The sequence below is a fragment of the Sinohyriopsis cumingii genome, chromosome 10 (genome assembly GCF_028554795.1).
Source record: "Sinohyriopsis cumingii isolate HCF-2022 chromosome 10, ASM2855479v2, whole genome shotgun sequence".
In the NCBI taxonomy this organism is placed as follows: Eukaryota; Metazoa; Mollusca; class Bivalvia; order Unionida; family Unionidae; genus Sinohyriopsis; species Sinohyriopsis cumingii.
In genome coordinates, this window is record NC_142970.1 from 58,264,371 (window position 1) to 58,283,746 (window position 19,376).

Consider the following 19,376-nt stretch of genomic DNA (forward strand, 5'->3'; position numbering starts at 1 on the left):
GAGGTGAGATGGCAGTAATCCATAACATAGAGCGCTTTAGACCATTTGGGAATCATAATGAATTAAGACAAGGATATCCTGGATTATATTATTGTGATTCATCAAAAGACTCTTGGCACATCTCCACATCACAGGCCATTATACAGGTACATCAACACATTCAGAATTGAAGCTTTTATCCGAACACCACTGGAATCTAATTATAACTTTATTCATTAGGGCAGGTGATAAAATATTTGGACTATTTAGGATTTTAATTAACAATACTGTAAATTGTTTCAGATTTTCACTTTGTACTGAGGTAAATAAATTATTTGTTGAACTTTACAAAACTTGTAGTTTTCACTCTTTTCTGTTACTAAGTTGAAGACCATAGAGTCATAACAGCAAAGAGAAACGAACATCATGAATTATACCGCATGTGGTACAATACAGTACAGTGGCCTGGGTAGAGCAGTCATAACACATTCACACTGTATAATAATGTACAGGGATCTGGACAGAACAGTGGTAATACACCGACAAACAAAAACGAACATTGGCCTGGATAGTACAATGGTAACACTAATGTATTGGTACTTAACAATATTGAACACTGACCTGGAAAGCTGTTTATGGCCCTCCAAGATCAGGATCCACCCCTCTGCTTTCAGAAGATGGCACATCAACCATTAACGACACAGAAGGGATAAAAGCAAGATGGAAGGAACACTTCAGCAAGCTCCTCAATCACCCATCCAGCAACGCTACAACAAATCCACCAAAGACCAGTCTGTGAAGAGCTGGACTTGCCCCCATCTGAAGAGGCTGTGTGGAAGGCCATTGAACAGATGAACTGTGGCAGTGCACCTGGTAAAAAAAGCATCCCTACAGAAGTATTCACGGCTCTTGGCACAGAAGCATTTGCAGCTTTCCAAGACATACTCACCAGCATCTTCGACAAGGAGGAGATGCCTGGAGACCTATGAGATGCTACCATCACCTCACTATACAAGAATAAAGGTGCTAGTGCCGCTTGCAACAGCTGTAGAGGAATTTCTCTGCTCTCCATTGCAGGGAAGATTCTTGCCTGTACCATCCAGAATAGACTTGTCACAACCATCTCAAAGGAACTGCTACCTGAGTCCATAATGTTCACTGTGAGGAAAATTTAGGAAAATGCATGGAACAGCAGATGGATCTTTATACAGTGTTCATCGACCTCACCAAGGCTTTTGACCTATAAACAGAGAAGCCTTGTGGCACATCCTTAGAAAACTTGGCTGCCCCAGAAAGTTCACCACCCAAATCCATTTGTTTCATGATGACATGACAGGAGAGGTCTTGGCCAATAGGGAGTACTCAGAGCACTTCAGCATCTCAACAGGAGTGAACCAGGACTGCCTTCTCACACCTATGCTGTTCAACCTCTTCTTCACCCAAGCCATACTCCATGCAGTGAAGGACCCTGACATTGGCGTCTACATCAAGTATCACCTTGATGGATCTCTGTTTGACTTGCATCAGCTCTCTGCAAGAACAAAGGCAATGAAAAGACTACTTCTTGAAGCCCTGTTTGCAGATTACTGTGCACTTATGGCAAACAAGCAAAACCACCCACAGACCATGGTGAACAGGTTTTCTGAGGCATCCAGACTTTTTGGTCTGACAATAAACCTTAAAAAAAATTGCTACTCTGTCAACCAGCTCCTTCCACAAACCCAACACAACCCGCTATCAAGATCCATGGGAGACAGTTGAAGAATGTGGAGAGCTTTACATACCTGGGAAACACAATGTCTTCAGATTGGTCGCTGGATACTGAAATTACAGCCAGGATTTGGAAAGCAAAACAAGCACTTGGAAGACATTTTGTTAGAGTCCCGCAGCAAAAAGACCTTTGGATGCCCACAAGATCAAGGTCTATAAAGTTGTTGTCCTCATCTCCATGCTTTATGGCTGTGAAACCTGGAGGCATGTGAATCAGCTCGAGCAATTCCATGTGCACTCGCTACGATCACTCATGCACATCTTATGGCAAGACAGGGTGTGCAACTTATAAGTCTTCAAAATGGCCTGTGTTTCTAGCACTGAGGCACTGTTGCTGAAAGCCCAGCTCAGATGGTCTGGCCACATCATTTTGGGGAGAAGACCAGAATATTGAGACAACTGTTCTACGATTAGCTCAAGCAGGGAAAGCAGAAATGAGGGCACCACAGGAAAAGGTACAAAGACAACCTTAAGTGTAACCTGAAAGTGCAGAATCCAACCCAGCAAGCTGGAAGCCTCTGTAAAGGATGGGTCTATATGGCGCATGCTTAGCATAAAGGCTGCTGAAGTACTAGAAGATGACTGCTGCCAATGACTTACAGCTATGAGAGATAAATGGCACAACATAGCACCCCAGACCAACACATGTACAGACTTCCCATGTGCAACCTGGAGCATCATGTGTGCTTCAAGCTTGGGACTCAGAAGCCACATGCGTAGTCACCATGGGAAGCACAACTATCATCATCATCGGACACAATGGACAGCCAAGAAGAACAAGACAATGACCTGGATGGAGAAGTGGTATAATGATTTAAAGTTTTCGTAGAGGTTTTGTTGCTGTACATTATGTCATGGTCAGCATGACAAGTTAACAATTAAGATTGATTATGGGCCAGGTTTGCAATAAATTGCTGCCTATGATATGCTCTGTTTGGTGGCAAGAGTGAATTTTAGTTCGAGTCTGTTGGGATAACAGTGAGACTGATAAAAAAGAACAATATTAACATAAGGTCATGTAGTAGAAAATGACAAACCAGAAACAATCTTTGACAATTGGAAAAAAGGTGTAATAAAATGAAATTGTCATGCAATAGTTAAAAATAAATGCAAACCTAAGAGAATTATTCTGATTTTGATGGTAGAGTTAAAAGTTTGGCAGTTAGAGAAAGTTAATTCTGAATGGCTAAGCTAAATGAGGGTGTGTGTTTCCTTGATAAAGTTAAATGTTTCAAGTAATTTCCCTGGCAAAATTTGGTAGTCCAAGTTTTTCTGCCAAATGGGAAGTCTGAGGGACTCTGAAGAAATTATCCAGTAATTTTTTTTTTTGTTAAACGAATCATCTAAGGGGAATGCGACTGGAAAAATTTGAAAGATCCATAACCAAAGAGATTCAGCTGCAAAGAAAGAGTGCATCTCGAAAAGGTACAAAGGTATTGTCTCATTCACATACAATATGCTCATTGATGTAAGTTTGTAATTATTTGCTGAGTTTATTCATTTTAAATTTATAAAAAAAAGCAGACAGATATAGCTCTACAATGACCCCAAAAATCTGGATGTTCTAGTTGCATTACAAAATACAGAGGGAAAAACTTAATTTTTTGGACCCTTTTTTTTCACCCAAAATTTGCTTGTGGTCGGAGTCTGATTTTGTGCCTGGAGTTTAGACCTTTCGGCCTGAGGTCTAAGGCAGACCAGTCTGAACTGCACACAGACAGGTGAACCTTTGCAAAACTAGGATAAGGTAGGCATTTGGGATAAAGAGTGGTCTCCATATATGAAAATGATGGGTCAATTAAGCACAAAAATTTTTTAAAAAATAACTCCTACTTTTACCCTTCTGCTCATAGGCAAGCAAAATAACTAATGGAAAACGATGTTTCTAATACAACTAGGCATTAGGCTAATGGAAAATCAGTTGAAAGTCGATGTATTAGGGTGTATTCAGAAATAGCCCCCAAAATGTCTTTTCAGGTGAAAACGACAAAAACCTACTGGGCCGAATGAGTTACCAAGAAAATCGGCATGTCACGACTGACATTATCAGCTAGTAATTTACAGACCACAGGTTTAGTTATGTCATGGTTCCAGTTAGGAATGTCAGTAGCAGCTACGGGAAGAAACATTAATTTTATACTAGTAGTGTGGATGTGTATCAGATTGCGAACTGACCACATTAGCTAAGTTCTGTTGAATTACAATAAGATGATATCTGACGAAAAAGAGTGGGAATACTGTTTGATCGCAGGAGAAGAAAACCCTGACAAATATTTAGGTGGCATAATATATTTATTTGAAGATTAAAACAATAGCTCCATACCTATGCTAAAGGTTGGCATTTATGGATAAGGGGCATCACGCTTGCACTGTACAGTGCTTACACAGGTTTGATTGATTTTTTTTCTTCCAACTTTCTCTGAAAATTCACTAGTCCACTAACCTTTTCACTTGTCCCAAAATTTCAACCCCTTGCCTAGACTGTATGACATTTACATTTTAATCCATATTGAAAACAAAAGAAACTATTTGCAACATATATTTCTAGAAAGGGCTTAATTTTATATTTTGTGTATTTGTTAAGGAATATTAGACATGCTATTTCTTGCTCCTATGTGGTAGCCTCAGTCAGGACTGATCAAATTATTTCTCATTCACTTGTTCAGGAAAAGTGGTTTGAAAACTTTCACTTTTCCCACTTGCATTTTCACTTGCCCCAAAATTTCACTTTCTTGTCTAGATTTGATGAGAGGTATGGACTTTAATCATAGATGTCACCAATTTTATTTCTTCAAAGGTCTTAACTAGTTTTATAAGGTGTTATATATATATATATATACTGTCAGATATGTTATATATATATACTAGTTTATCCTTCGATGCAGTAAAGTCTTACTGTAATTCCATACAAAAGAAAGAAATTAATTTTCTAGAACTCGGACAAGATCATTCTTCCCTCATGGCTTTATCAACTAACAGAGCAGAGTCTCTTGCCCAGGACTATTCTTATAAGCAGTACCAAGTTTACCATTGTGGTTTTCTATATTGGGCTTGGGTATATGCTGTGCTAAAGAGAGCTCTTGTTTTATTTTAATTTTATATATATTTTAAAATGCCTTTTCCTAGTCGTATATTAGCAACTCCAACTTCAGTGATTTTCTGTACATGCTGGATAGTGTCGTGTACATGCTGTGCTGCACAGGCTTCACGAGGTTCAAAACCGTCGAGTTGTGATGGATAAAACCCTGAACTTGTCAGATTGACAAATACACGAGCTGAATATACAACTCTTACCAGTTATATTGACAAATACACTGGTTCACAATACAATCCATACTAGTAGAGGAGCTGCAAAACATCATTCCTTAGTCCGGAATGCAAGCCACTGATAATAATCAACCCAATGTGGCTGAAATTTCCTTGTCTTTTAGTTGTGTCGTAATTTATATTACTTGCAGTCAGTCTGGCTTGCATCTCTTTGACTCTGGCTTGTATCTCTTTGACTCTGGCTTGTGTCTCTTTGACTCTGGCTTGTATCTCTGACTCTGGCTTGTATCTCTTTCACTCTGGCTTGTATCTCTTTGACTCTGGCTTGTGTCTCTTTGAGCAATATTTATCTCAGATTGAGTGGCAGCCTTATGTTTTTATCGCTCAACTTTTATACGAACTTTCCTTAAGAATACGTCTTCTAAAATAATTGTGTAAACTCATTTTATCTACGATGGAAAAGATCAGTTCATTTGACAACTAATTCTAATAAAGTAATCACAATAAATTTGTTGTGCAAATGCAAACACTGGCTGCTCCTATAGAGCTTAAATAACTAATTAAATGCAATATCGCACAATGAAGTTAATTCTCTACATTAGCAGACAAAATAAATCAAAGACTAATTACTGGCATTCATTCAGTTCATAAAGGGAATGGTCATTTAGCTCAGAAAAGTGCCTTTCTGTAATTTCAATGCATGTTTAGATGGAATGAAATCAATGGGTGATCTGCTTGCATATATCTGGGTTGAGTAAACACAAGGTCATTTAAAACAATGGTAATTAATCATACTGGATTTTGTTTTCATTAAAGTGTAAATTTGGTTGCTTAACCCAATATTCAGTCAAGCAGTAGTAGAACTTGCAATCATGGAACAGTTTTTAATTACATCTTTTTCTGTACCACAGGATGTGAATGTGTAAACAAACTGAGGAGATTCAAACACTCAGAATACAAGGAGGGCATGAAAGGCCATATGGAGGTTGATAAAATGACTGAGTATGAAAATTAGTGCTTGACTCACTTGTTTTGAAATAGGAAAACAGCGCTTTTCTAGGACAAGCACTTTGGAAAATTGTACTTGTTCAACTTCAAAAATGAATACATGTAGTCTGTGAGGTCTGAAATGAATACAGGTAGTATGTGAGGTCTGAAATGAATACATGTAGTATGTGAGGTCTGAAATGAATACATGTAGTCTGTGAGGTCTGAAATGAATACATGTAGTCTGTGAGGTCTGAAATGAATACATGAAGTCTGTGAGGTCTGAAATGAATACATGTAATCTGTGAGGTCTGAAATGAATACATGTAGTCTGTGAGGTCAGCTTATGGGATTTGATCAGCCCTGCCTCAGTACGTCCATGGCAACAATGGAAAGATTTTCTGGAATTCAGACCTTGCCCAAGTTCTTGAATAAATGAAGAGAGAACAAAAGTCTCTAGACTGAGTCTTAACATTGGCACCAGGTTTAAGGCTGTTTTCTTCTGCAGTGCACACAGCATATACATATCAAAAATTGTTTTCCATATTGAGCTGGGGTATGGTATGATAAAGAGAGACCATATTTCTTCTTCATTTAATTCTCAGTTAGTTTTAAATTTTCCTTTCCTAGCGGAATATTAGCAGCTGTATCTTCTGGAGTTTGCTGCACATGCTTTTTGACTTCACCAGACTTGCTTGATTAAATCCTGAATTTTTCAGTTACAATAACAAACACACTGGCTGAATTTCCAACTTGTGTTTGGGACATTGTCTGCAATAACTGCATACATATTTCCTTCAGAGTCAAAGAATTCAAGCCATGGATAATTATCAACACAATATGGTGAACATTTCTTTTCTCTCAGTTCTATCACATTTTACATGTTTTGCTTACATATCTCATTGGAGGAATAGTTTTACCTCAGTGGCAACCTTATCTTCTATCCTTACCCTTTCACAAGAATTTTCCTTTGCTGAATCTCCTTTATGACCTTCCTTGTGAAAATAATTTAGTAAACTTGTTTGATCCATATAGAAATGATCATGTCATTTGACATCTACTTCTTGTAAAGTGATTATAATATACATTTCATTGTTGAAATGCAAGCACAGACCGCATCTTTAACGTAACTGTTTCGCTTCATATGCAATGCCATTTAAGACAATCCTCTGTATAATCAAATAAACAAGACTTACTACTGCAGTGTTTCCCTTTTCCCTCTGAGACCCCCACATTTTTCATTTGACCCCAGTTTTGACACCAAAGTTTATTTTTAACTCGGTCTGACTTAAACTTTTGACACCAAGGGGATTTTTTTACTCTCAGTCTTGCATTCCTAGGGAATACACTGTCACTGTCATTTAATCAGTTCATAAAGAAAACAGACTTTTATGTTGATAAACTGCCTTCATGAGTTTCACTGCAAGGTTCAGTATGCTATATGCAATGTTCAAATGTGTCCACAAAATATGAATGCCTATCAATGTTCAAATGTGTCCACAAAATATGAATGCCTATCAATGTTCAAATGTGTCCACAAAATATGAATGCCTATCAATTTTCAAATGTGTCCACAAAATATGAATGCCTATCAATGTTCAAATGTGTCCACAAAATATGAATGCCTATCAATGTTCAAATGTGTCCACAAAATATGAATGCCTATCAATGTTCAAATGTGTCCACAAAATATGAATGCCTATCAAGGTTCAAATGTGTCCATAAAATATGAATGCCTATCAATGTTCAAATGTATCCTTACAATATGAATGCCTATCAATGTTCAAATGTGTCCACAAAATATGAATGCCTATCAATGTTCAAATGTATCCACAAAATATGAATGCCTATCAATGTTCAAATGTGTCCACAAAATATGAATGCCTATCAATGTTCAAATGTATCCACAAAATATGAATGCCTATCAATGTTCAAATGTGTCCACAAAATATGAATGCCTATCAATGTTCAAATGTATCCACAAAATATGAATGCCTATCAATGTTCAAATGTGTCCACAAAATATGAATGCCTATCAATGTTCAAATGTATCCTTACAATATGAATCATTCCTTTCAATAAGATATAGCTGAAAAATGCATTGTTCAGTACTCACTCTAGTCAGTGCTCCTTTTGTTTTGCACTGCATAAATGGTTTAAAAATATCTTATTATCATTTCCATGTGTCACTTAATCAAAAGTCATTATGGTGTTAACATCAAAACTGAAGAAAGGATGCAATTTCCTTATGCAATGAAAATCTTGTCTAGAACAAGTCCGGACGTGGAGACGAATACATGTAGTAACAAAACTATTCACACTGTACTTTTTGCAGATGCAAACAACTGCCACAGCCAGCAATACATGTTTTTATTAGTGAAGATGTTAAACTTATGACTTAACCTACTCTCATTCTATAAAAAAATAAATTACACAAGGAAGTAAACTCATGTGGTTTAAAATCTACCCCTTCACCAATTCTGTGAATTTTATTATCACGTCCGAGTTCAGTCATTGATTACAAATTCTGCATAAAAAGAGACATTTTAAATTTGTTCCCCCATGTATGATTTAAGCCATTGTGCTGCCAGGATTTTATCTAAAGTGGGGAGCTACCCCCTTTCACCAAAATAACGGGGAAAGTTGGATTGACCAGCATGCCATCTGTTTTTGTCCATCCAGCATTTACATCGGTCTTGTATTAACACTATTTTATGGCTCAATAATCACTCACTGGAATCTTCCCAGTTCCAATAATCTGATATACTTCATAACTTAAAAAATTATTGTCATCATCATTATCATCATCCAGAGGTGTTGTTAGAATTTTAAAACTAGGAGTCCAGGACTCCCATTTTGGTAAAAAATAGGAGTCCCTCCAGCAAAAGTTGCAGTCTCCCCCCAAAAAACTTTACAGATTTGAAGAACAATTGGTTGCTATTGAGTTTAACTTCTACATTTTTTATAACACAGACATAGCTCTTGTTTGTCCATCAGACTGAGATTAAATTTTGTCAATCCCAGGAAAGTTCCAAACACTATGCCATGCATCACAAGCTTTGTTACACTTGGCTATTATCCCATTAGTTCTAGCAACTTACAACATTCTTCTGAAACTCAGTAAAATCTTCGCCAATTTGCTGTTTAACCCCAAAATATTTATCCAAATTTGTGAATGGAATTTTGTCTAAGTCTCAACATGTCTTGATTCCGAGGGCATGTGCACTGCTTATTCAGCCACACTCAGAAATGAACACAATAATGAAAGCTAAAGTTGTTTATCTGATGTACTCTTATAAATGAAAACATCTACATCTCTGGGTCTTTCTGCCTCTGAATTCAATCACTGTAAATATTAGTGTGTGTGTGTGATTTGGATTTTTAATGTAGCTTTAAAAAAATTCATTCATATCGTTATGATGTCTACATTGTGGCAGTTAATAGTGATGTCTAGCACTGAGGCATCATGCTGCAGACATGTAACATGTCCTGCCCAGTCACATTATCCTGACACCATGCCGACCAGTCCTAACACTAGCCTCTTAATGCTGAGCGCCAAGCGAGGTAGCTGTTAGTACCATTTGCATAAGTCTTTGGTATGACTCAGCCAGGGATCGAACCTATGACCTTCTGAATCGGAGGCAGATGCTCTAACCACTTGGCCACTGGAGCGGATTGTAATTATCAGCATATTTTTCCATCCAGCTGCAAATCAGTCTTTGAACTTGCCACCCAGCTTTTGCATCATGTTCTTTTGATGTACTCCTAATTAACAGCAACATGAACATCAGGGGGTCTTTCAGTCACTGAATTCTGTCATTGTAAATATCAGCACATTTTTCCACCCAACAGCCATTCAAAGTCTTTGAACTTGCCTCCCAGCAATTGCATCATGTTCTTTCGATGTACTCTTATATAAAATGGCAACATGTACATAAAGGGGTCTTTCAGCCAATGAATTCTGTCATTGTAAATATCAGCACAGCTAACTGATCAACACAATTTCCCACTAAGCAGATGGCTAAAGCATGACTGGCAAATCTTTTAATTTTGCCGCCAACCTATTACATCCATATAGAGGACCCCCACCTAAGTGATTTTCTGCATCCCAGATAAAAAATTGCAGTCCAAATACGCGTGATTAAGCACTTTTGAGACCTCTGATCATCCAGCATTTGCAAAGTGAAATTGTCATCTGACAGTGAACCATGCTGTGAATCAGCCATCATGGTTTTCTAGACAGCCAAACATGCATTTGTAAAACTTACTTGATGCAAGGTTGAAACTATGACGTAATGCATGTACCGATGAACAATGTACCAATTAAATCATGCCAAGCTGAAGAACCCAGGTGTGTAATAGTTGTCTACCTGAGAAACAAATGTTGCAAAATGTGATATGGCACTTCTACTGATGTGACTTGTGTTGTGACACGCACCTTAAATAAAAAAGGTATACTGTGCCAAGTCATTTTCATATGCATGAATTTTAACTAATTTGCAGTTCTCTCTGTTTACGTACTTTACAGATCAATTAATGACCACTTCTGTGCAAAGTTTCACTGTTGTTTTTTTTTTTTGCCTGTTTTTTCCTGCAGGAAATAACCTACATTAAGTTCTGATTGGTGGATATTGTTTACCCAAGACCAAAACAAACAATAACCACCAATGAGAATTCAATGTAACATATTATTTCACTTTGTGACCCACTGTTTAGCTTTTAAATCTAACCAACGTGGACAATATACAAATCAAAATATAAACTTCACATAAATTAGGTTATCAAATGATGCATAAATTACTTCATTATAAATGAGGAACACATTGTAATGTCTCCTTTATGCCAGTGTATCCCCTAGGGGTGCAAGACAGAGTCAAAAATCACCTTAATGTCAAAACTGGGGGTCAGACTGAGTTAAAAACTAACACTGATATCAAAACTGGAGGTCAAATAAAAAATGTGAGGGTATCTGAAGCGCAAATGAGGGTAAAGGGAAACACTGTTTATGCTGAACATGCAGTTGGGATATGATACTTAACATGGTATTAGGAGGTAGGGCCGATTACAAACTGCATCATCTTGTATCAATTTATAGGAGGCAAATGAATGTTCTCACCAATCTGTATTGTTTCTACTAACCAAAATAAGTGCTTGTGTCTGCATCACCTGTGATAGATGATTTCTCAGTTTAAGGTATAACAAGGCAAATGACTAAAAATATTCATGACTTCTGAAGACTAAAATAACTTGCATATGGAAATTATCGCTTTGTAACACTTCTCCATTTCTTGTTTTGATATGTGTATCGGTACGGCAGAAAGTACTGATGCATTAATATATTGCTGATCATTTCACTTCGATAAGCTATGTCAAAAAATGTTGGAAAAATCTAACATGAGATTGGTTTCATAATACGTCTTCTAAAAAAAAATCTGATTTCAATGCATGAAGTCCCTCTAAATTATGAAGCGTTATCAAAACTCTTGATGGACGTTATATAACATGACATGACACCCATTTGTAACACTACTAGTCCCCTCCACATAATGTGTTTGTGTATTCAAGAGAAAGTGTTGCATAGCAATAAATAAATAATTTTCAAAATACAAACCTGTGGAAGAATCCCTTATTTTTTCCAGTGTTGAAGATATTGGTAATGCATGCCCCATCAGTCTCACATGTACCAGTAGATGGACAGCCATCGGCATCGCAAAGGCACACCAAGCCTGAAAAAAAAAGGCAGATTTTTTTTTAAAATTCTGCCTATAAGTACCTATTGTAAGCAAATATTTCTTCTGAAGGTCTCACACCACAAGTGAACAAGGGGGAAATTATAGTTTCAACAGATTTTAACATAAATAACACAAACAATTGCTTTCCATGCAGTGTTTTTTCTACCCATGCATTATTTATCAAATACACTGACTTTTCCCATCTGATGCACAAAAATTGTCGCTGAGTAACACAAAACAAAGGTTTGGTCAAACTACTTTAATGGCAAGGTTACAACTCTCCCAAACGGGGAAAACACGTGCATATCAGTTTCTTAAGCTAATGTTATCATAATACATAGGGTTACAACTAAGTGTGGAGCCTGGAGCAGACCTAATGTGACTGGTAACTCACATCAATTGTAGCAACAGGATGTTAGAACCATATAATTACCACACCCAAGAAAGAGGCCAAAAATAAACACGATTTTAAAGTGATTTTCATGAGAAACTATTATTTTATGCGCACCTTTGAACCGCAACGAAGCAACAATTTCCGTTCACTCAATTGTATGATTTGTGTTGTTCCAAGATACTGTCAGTGTTCGAATGACAATGGCATCCAAGTGAAAAAGTTTTTAATAGATCTGAACCAAATGAAATTGCCTTTTGGACCGCATTTACGACTGACCAATGATAATACTATTGTTATCGAACCAGTGGATCGTTCATCATCCGAAGATGACGTAATAGTTACTTGTAAGATAAAATGTAATTTTGAGCAGCAACGGTTGAAAACATAAAGCTGGCTACGTTTTCAGAAAGAAGTTGAGTGAATAATGTGAAAGTGAAGACACCTTTATGTTTTGCCATATAAGTACGTAGGCTTTACAAAAAACAGCTTCATGGCCAAATGTGCAAAAAACAATAACTTTCAGAACAGGACATTGACAAGGCATTCCAGGTTGACAGAACACAAACTGCTGATTGTAGCTCCACAACACCAAGCAGATTTTAATGCAGTTTTACAAAAACATTCTTCCAATTGGAAGCACTTGATCTCACTCAGACATTTTGGTTTCATGTCAAAAAGAAAAAATATTTTAGTCATATTTCCTGTCATAACTACAGCATGAAGTAATAAACCTTTTTGTCCTGTATATACATATTTTTTACAATTGGTCTTCCAAAGTAGCTGCATGTGGTTTCCACTTTGTATTTGCATTAATCCTTGAAAGCAAGTGCAGCAGTGCAGCTTCATAGCTGCCAACCTTCCAGGCTCACAATTAGTGAAAATAGGGATAAAAAGTTGTTAATTTGGACATGAATTCATGAAAAAAAATTCTGCAGCTAAGAAGGCCCTAAAGTCTGTCTTATTTTTCCTCACTAAAGAAAATACTCTTTTGCTGTCACTGTTGCTGTGAGGAATGCACAGGAGCTGCAGCAATGTTGGTTCTTCCACAGGAACATTTGTCAGAACAAATGTTTAGCATGGTCTCCAGCTGATAAAGGTAGATTGTGTTCGACAAGAAAACTCACAAATAATGCTTCAGCGTTGGTAGCCTGCAGGTCTTCTGCCAATGGTTTAACATATTCCAGAGCTGACATCTGCAAATTCTTAATTTTCCCAACTTCTACGTGTTTTTTGCAACCGACATTCTTCCTCACATCGTCTCTGCGATGGCACACTGAGTGCAAAAAGCATGAATGAATATCAATGTTTAATGGCAGAATGCACAGCCAATTTTTGATATATTCCAAATTAAACTTCACTTTTTGAGTAATACATTTCTTTTTCCTTGGTGGTGAAGACATTTTCAAGATCTTACATGCGATGCTGAACGATAACTCAAATCAGTGTTTTGACGCATGCGCGGAACAAATTTCCGGTTAGGCCCCAGTTTTTCTCAAAAGCATTTGTAAAACTACTCTTATACAGATAGATTAAAATAGGCTAAAATGCTTGCTACCGGGCCAACTGTACTAACTGGCTGTAGATCTACTAATATCGTGACCAGCAGTACCGGACCGTTTTGGCAACTGCGAATATCACGACTAGCTCTTAACGGGAAATCTGTTATTTTATTAAAGATTTAAAATAATCGAGGATTGGAAAATTCGTGAATTTTTGGCTTACGGCATGAATCACTGAAAAAGTCATGAAATTCACACCAAATTCGTGAGGGTTGGCAGCTATGCAGCTTGGAATCCCTATAACTTATACTGTGGTTTCAAATTCCGTAAGGGCTGGAACCCATTTTTTTTTTTTTTTTTTACCTTTGGACATGGCATACCTGTCAACTTGTATGGGTTACACATAATTTGTATTTTAAAAAATCATTTTCGTCAGTGTAAGGCAGTACAACCATTTTGTATGTTTTTTTCTTATGAAAAAGTACGTTTTGTTAAAATGTTTAACAATTTTTTTGTGTGTAAATCCTGGAAGTCTGGATGTAATTCTTCTTTTAAAATTGAACATGAGCCAGAATCTATTTTAGCCATGCACAGGCAGGGTGGAGATAACTCTAATATGCTTTGCAAAATTAACATTAGGCCTAGAGATAACATCTTGCACAGAATTATTGGTTTTCATGTCAAGTAAAACCTGTTACATATATCTGATTTAATTCATATTTATTTTAATTCAATTGTTTGTCAGTTTTAAAAATTTTTATTCCATTATATGCTATTATAATGTAAATTTTTTCACTGGAGATGCTATTTTTCCAGAAAATTGGTTAAACTAAATCATTCCTTTTGTAAACACCAGGTGTTGATCTAAGTCCTGACCTTGTTTCAGAATCTGTAGCAACCTTCATAAACAAGTTTTATTTTATCATGGAGTGGTTGGTTTTCGTCAGAGTAATTTTTGCTGTACATGACATAAACCCAATCATGTGACCCCCCTTTCAATTTCACAATTCCAGTTTTTCCATTACTGCACATTTGTTAGTTTTAATAGAGATGTGTAGAGAGAGAGAGATTTCTCAGTTTTGGGCTTTTTACACTGATGTCCAGTTATTTTGTTGTAGCCAGATTTTGAGTTATAATTTTCTTCAGATCAGTTGGATTTGAAAAGGATTAATTATTTTTTCTCTGGAAATATTTTGAAGAGTGCTCACACATTAATTTTGGAAAGACATTGCTTACAAATTTAATTTGGAATTCCAACACTGGAGTTTCATTATTTGTATTTCTACAAGTAAATGAAGATAAGCACAGTAATGACTACAGCATACATCATCATCATTGATCTTGGATTTTCCAGGATTAGAACTTATTAGAACATTTATTACTAGGACTTTTGCAATTTAATTTGTGGATTATTTTTGGATTTGATTCTTGAAACCATAAGTTCTCCTCCTTTTTTCATTTTTACAGAATTTTTCCAAGGAAATAAATTATTTGTTAAATTTTAAAAACTTCTTGTTTTCATTTTTTCTGTGTTACTGTTTACTGGAGCCTAAACATGTAACAAACCCCAAATCTTGTATATCTGGCCTTATTTTAATTTTAGTGCCTTTTTTAAGGTGAGTAAAGGCATGACAAAATGTTTCAATTGTATTTTATACTTTTATTCTCTCAAATATGAGCTCTACACATACATTTTTAGAAAGTGCAAGGATTTAACCATTTTTGAAGATATTTTGGGAAATTTTAACTGATGCACGTTGCCTGAAATTAAGTGGGTCAGATTTGTAATCCAAACAGGAAGATGCATTGGCGTCATGATGGAAGTAGTGCAGATACTTTGTGATGTCATTCTCACGGCATGAAAATATATTACACTGCAAAATTTTTTAAAAACACTTTTACCGAAATCGGCACATTATATAGCAAATTCATAACTTTTCAAACACAAGATACGCAATTTACACAAATGGTCACCAGCTTACGAGGTATAAACTTCTAGTGTGCTACTCTGGCAAATTGTTTTATTTTTAGATTTCAATTTTTTTTGACAGCTCCTGGCATAATATCTATGGTTTTAAGGCGAAAATATAAATATGTAATAATGAGACTGTGATAAATCCAAACAAGTTAATATTACGCCTTGATATTTACTCTGAGACAAATGCATGCACATGTGAAAACCGGTGACAAGAGCTACATGTACCATGTTTACAAATCTATGATGCATCCCTTCTTAAATCACAGAACAGTGGTAGATGCAAAAGTAAGTTTTTACTTACCATTAACTTGATTCAACTTTAGGAATCCTGTTCCATGCAAGAATTAGACAATCTCTTCTTCACTGCAGACATCATATACATGCAACTCTATTTTCAAAATAAGTGAACTATGCAGCATACACGTCAACGCCAAAATATGATTGGCTCAAAAGATTATACTTATTATCACATGAGCTCGGACTTGTCTCAGAGTAAAAAATTTGCTGTTGTCGTAGTGTTTAATGCCATTTTTCAGCACACGATGGGCTATAAATGGCGGCCAGTATTAATGGTGGAGGAAGAACCCGGGAAAACACTGGAAAGAACCACTGACCCATGAGAAGCTACTGGCAAGTTTTCTCACATAACGACATTGGCTAAATCCGAGACTCGAACCCAAAATTTTGGCGAAAATCGCATATTTCGGAGCCTGTAACTTCAGTTTGGTACAACGCAGAAAAGTCAATAATCGCTTGATGAATAGAAAAATATCTCAGGAATAAAACAAGCCATATTGTGCCTTTAAAGACGGAAATAGCAGAAAAAAATCGAGGGTCATGGGTGGAACGAAGTGTCTGGAAGTTCCGTGCCTTCTCTCTTATATATTATGATAGAGAGGGTCATATTTCAGAACGGGTCATGGGGGGTAACCTAAAGAAATTTTGTCACGCTGTATGATTGTTTCCTTTAGATTATTTTTTTTTTTTTCTCAACATCAAGCTCGCGTCAAGCACCTGTGGGTGGAACCAAGTATTTGGAAGTTACATACCTTCTCTCTTATATATTTTGATAGAGAGGGTCCTATGTCAGAATGGGTCATGGGCATATTCTAAGATTATTTTGTCACTCTGTATGATTTTTTTCTTTTAGATTATTGTTTTTCTTTCTCAACATCAAGCTTGCATCCAGCACCTGTGAAATTTCATTGACGTAACTCGTACAGACAGGCAGCTAAGACGAATGGTATAATACTTCCTCCAAACAAATTCAAGGTAATTACAAACTAGTTACAAGCTAGTAAATTAGACTGCTGGTGCATCTTTTTAACAAAACAAAAGAAAAGAAAAGCAACCAAGCAATCTTCCAGTTCTTTAACGGCCTCGAGGGGGGCCCCGAGTGGCCGAGGGGTCTAAAGCGCTCACCGTTACGGATCACTGCCATCTCACCTCTGTCTGCGAGAGTTCGATTCTCGGATTCGGCCAATGTGGGTATGTGAGAAAGCTTGCCTAGCTTCTCGTGGGTCGGTGGTTCTTTCCGGGGTTTTCCCGGATTCTTCCTCCACCATTAATACTGGCCCCCATGTATATGTTATCGTGTGCTGAAAAATGGCGTTAAACCCTATAACAACAACAACAACAATGGCCTCGATCCCTCTCTAAGACAGCCACCCACCCCCCTGACACCAGCAGACTACATCTGTTTAAATGTTTTTTCACAAATACAGGTTAATATTATAATTGTACCTTCTGCCTGTGAATACAGGTAAAACGTAGTCAATAGTGCGTGTAGGAAGTGATATATCGCCATTCTCGCTACGTTTCAATGTCAATGTGTTGGTGCTATCTAAGCTTCGAAACGGAATCCATAATTTCAACATCGGGCCAATGACGCACTTCCTACCACTCATAAATATTACGCGACGCTATATAACACCAAGCTTTTTATCCTTTCTTAAATGTAATGATTTCTATAAAATGGTGATATTTATTTCATGTTTAGTAGTAATATGTTGTATTTTATCTGTGTTCAAACAATTTCATTATACCCTCAAATTCTTAAGCCGACAGACAGGATAGGCTGTCGCGTATGAATTTTCAATTACGCTGGCCAATTAAAACAAGTAATATGCCAGATAGATGAATAAATATATAATTGTTTTAAAGCACTAGATGTTTGCTTAAGTTATTTAAACATGTGCTCACATTATTTTTTATTCGCAATAATACTTATAGCTTTCAATGAGCAAACAATTCAATAAACAGGCGTGGATTTTGTGTGAGTACAAGGGAACGGTATTCGGAGAACTCGCCCTGGGAGAACTCGCCCCAACGTAGGTGGAGAAGTCGCCCCAATTGGTTGGAGAAGTCACCCCAAAACTTGTCATCCAGATACCTTTTTAATATTTAAAAAAAAATCAAATAAGTTATTTATCGCAATTTGAATTGTTCAATTACCTAGTTGAGAATATTTCAAGCTGGTTTATATTTGCACTGTAATTCAAAGATGTAATGGAGAAAAAAAAAAAAGACATAAAGCGAAGATAACAAATTAAGACAGGTAAAGAAAGTGTTAAACCTCTCACGTAGAAGATTAACTAATAGTGATGCTAGGCAAAGGCCTAAAATTTTGCCCCAGACCAAATCGCCACATGCAATAAGATAAGATAAGATAAGAATTCTTTATTTCAGACTACAAAGTAAATTAGCTGAAGAAATTGTTAATTTTTCTAGATTCCTAAAATTAAAAGAATTTTTTTATGATAAAGCATACAACAACTCAGAGAGTAAGTCGAATTCTTTTCATTCTAAAAAAAATGGGTTATTTCAACAAAATTAAATCATCTTTTACACAACCTAGTGGACGTGATTCATATTTAGATTTTTATATATATATACGCGATCACAAAAGAGATATTAACTGGTAATCTTAAAATGCAATATCATAGTAATATTTCTAAGGACGAAATTCAGTCTTTATATAATCTAATGAATGACGACAATATAGTGATTAAAAAGGACGATAAGTCAAACACTATTATTTTGATGAATCAAGATGATTATGTTAAAGAAGTTGAACGTCAATTAAATGATGAAAAATACTAAAAACATATTATCGAAGACCCGTCAATAGAAATTAAATCAAAAAGTTTAACATGCATTAATGAGATCGCTAAAAATAATAATTCTGTATATGAGGAATTTGATTCTCTCCCCTTAACATACGAACATCTCAGTTCTACATATTACCCAAAACTTATAAAGATCCTGACTATAATTTACCTTTAAATTATCCAGGAAATCAGGTTGCAATTCATACACAGCAGCAGAGGAGGTTAACCGACCTTTTGATAAAACGTCATTTGCTTAAAATAAAACCTCATGCGAAAAAACATGATAACAAGATAAGGTCACTAACGCCAAACCGAAACCCTCTGACTTTACCGCGAGTCTCTCTCCATGAGTATCTCTTGGGGGTTAGTTTATTTTGTTACTTTATCGTTGTCATTAGTGTGGGTTTTTTTTATTAAAAAATTGTTAGTGATTTCGTTTACCCATGTGACGCCTGAGGTCGCACCTCCTCTGCTGCTATAATTAAATCATTATCATATCAATAATGCCACCGGCTAAAGAATCTCACACTGCTAGATTAGCTCGAGAAAGACTAGAAGCAATCAAAAAAATTCTTCATGCTCGTGATTCTGTTAGATAAAAACTACAAGAACGTCAAGAAGCACAAGCTGAATTTGTAGAAGGCACAGAACAGTTATTTA

At 36.3% G+C, this 19,376-nt stretch overlaps 1 protein-coding gene across 2 annotated transcripts in view; it reads right to left on the minus strand.

The window, feature by feature from the left end:
- LOC149790203 (TGF-beta receptor type-1-like) overlaps positions 1–17,495 on the minus strand; it is a 74,318-nt gene extending 56,823 nt beyond the window's left edge. For both annotated transcript variants that reach the window (XM_089972199.1, XM_089972200.1), the window contains exons 1-2: positions 17,350–17,495; positions 11,615–11,729 (exon numbers count right to left, since the gene is read on the minus strand). In XM_089972199.1, coding sequence (XP_089828325.1) covers positions 11,615–11,729; positions 17,350–17,413 — 179 coding nt within the window. In that variant the 5' untranslated portion in view covers positions 17,414–17,495. The remainder of the gene's footprint in view (positions 1–11,614; positions 11,730–17,349) is intronic.
- Between the last annotated feature and the right edge of the window lie 1,881 nt (positions 17,496–19,376).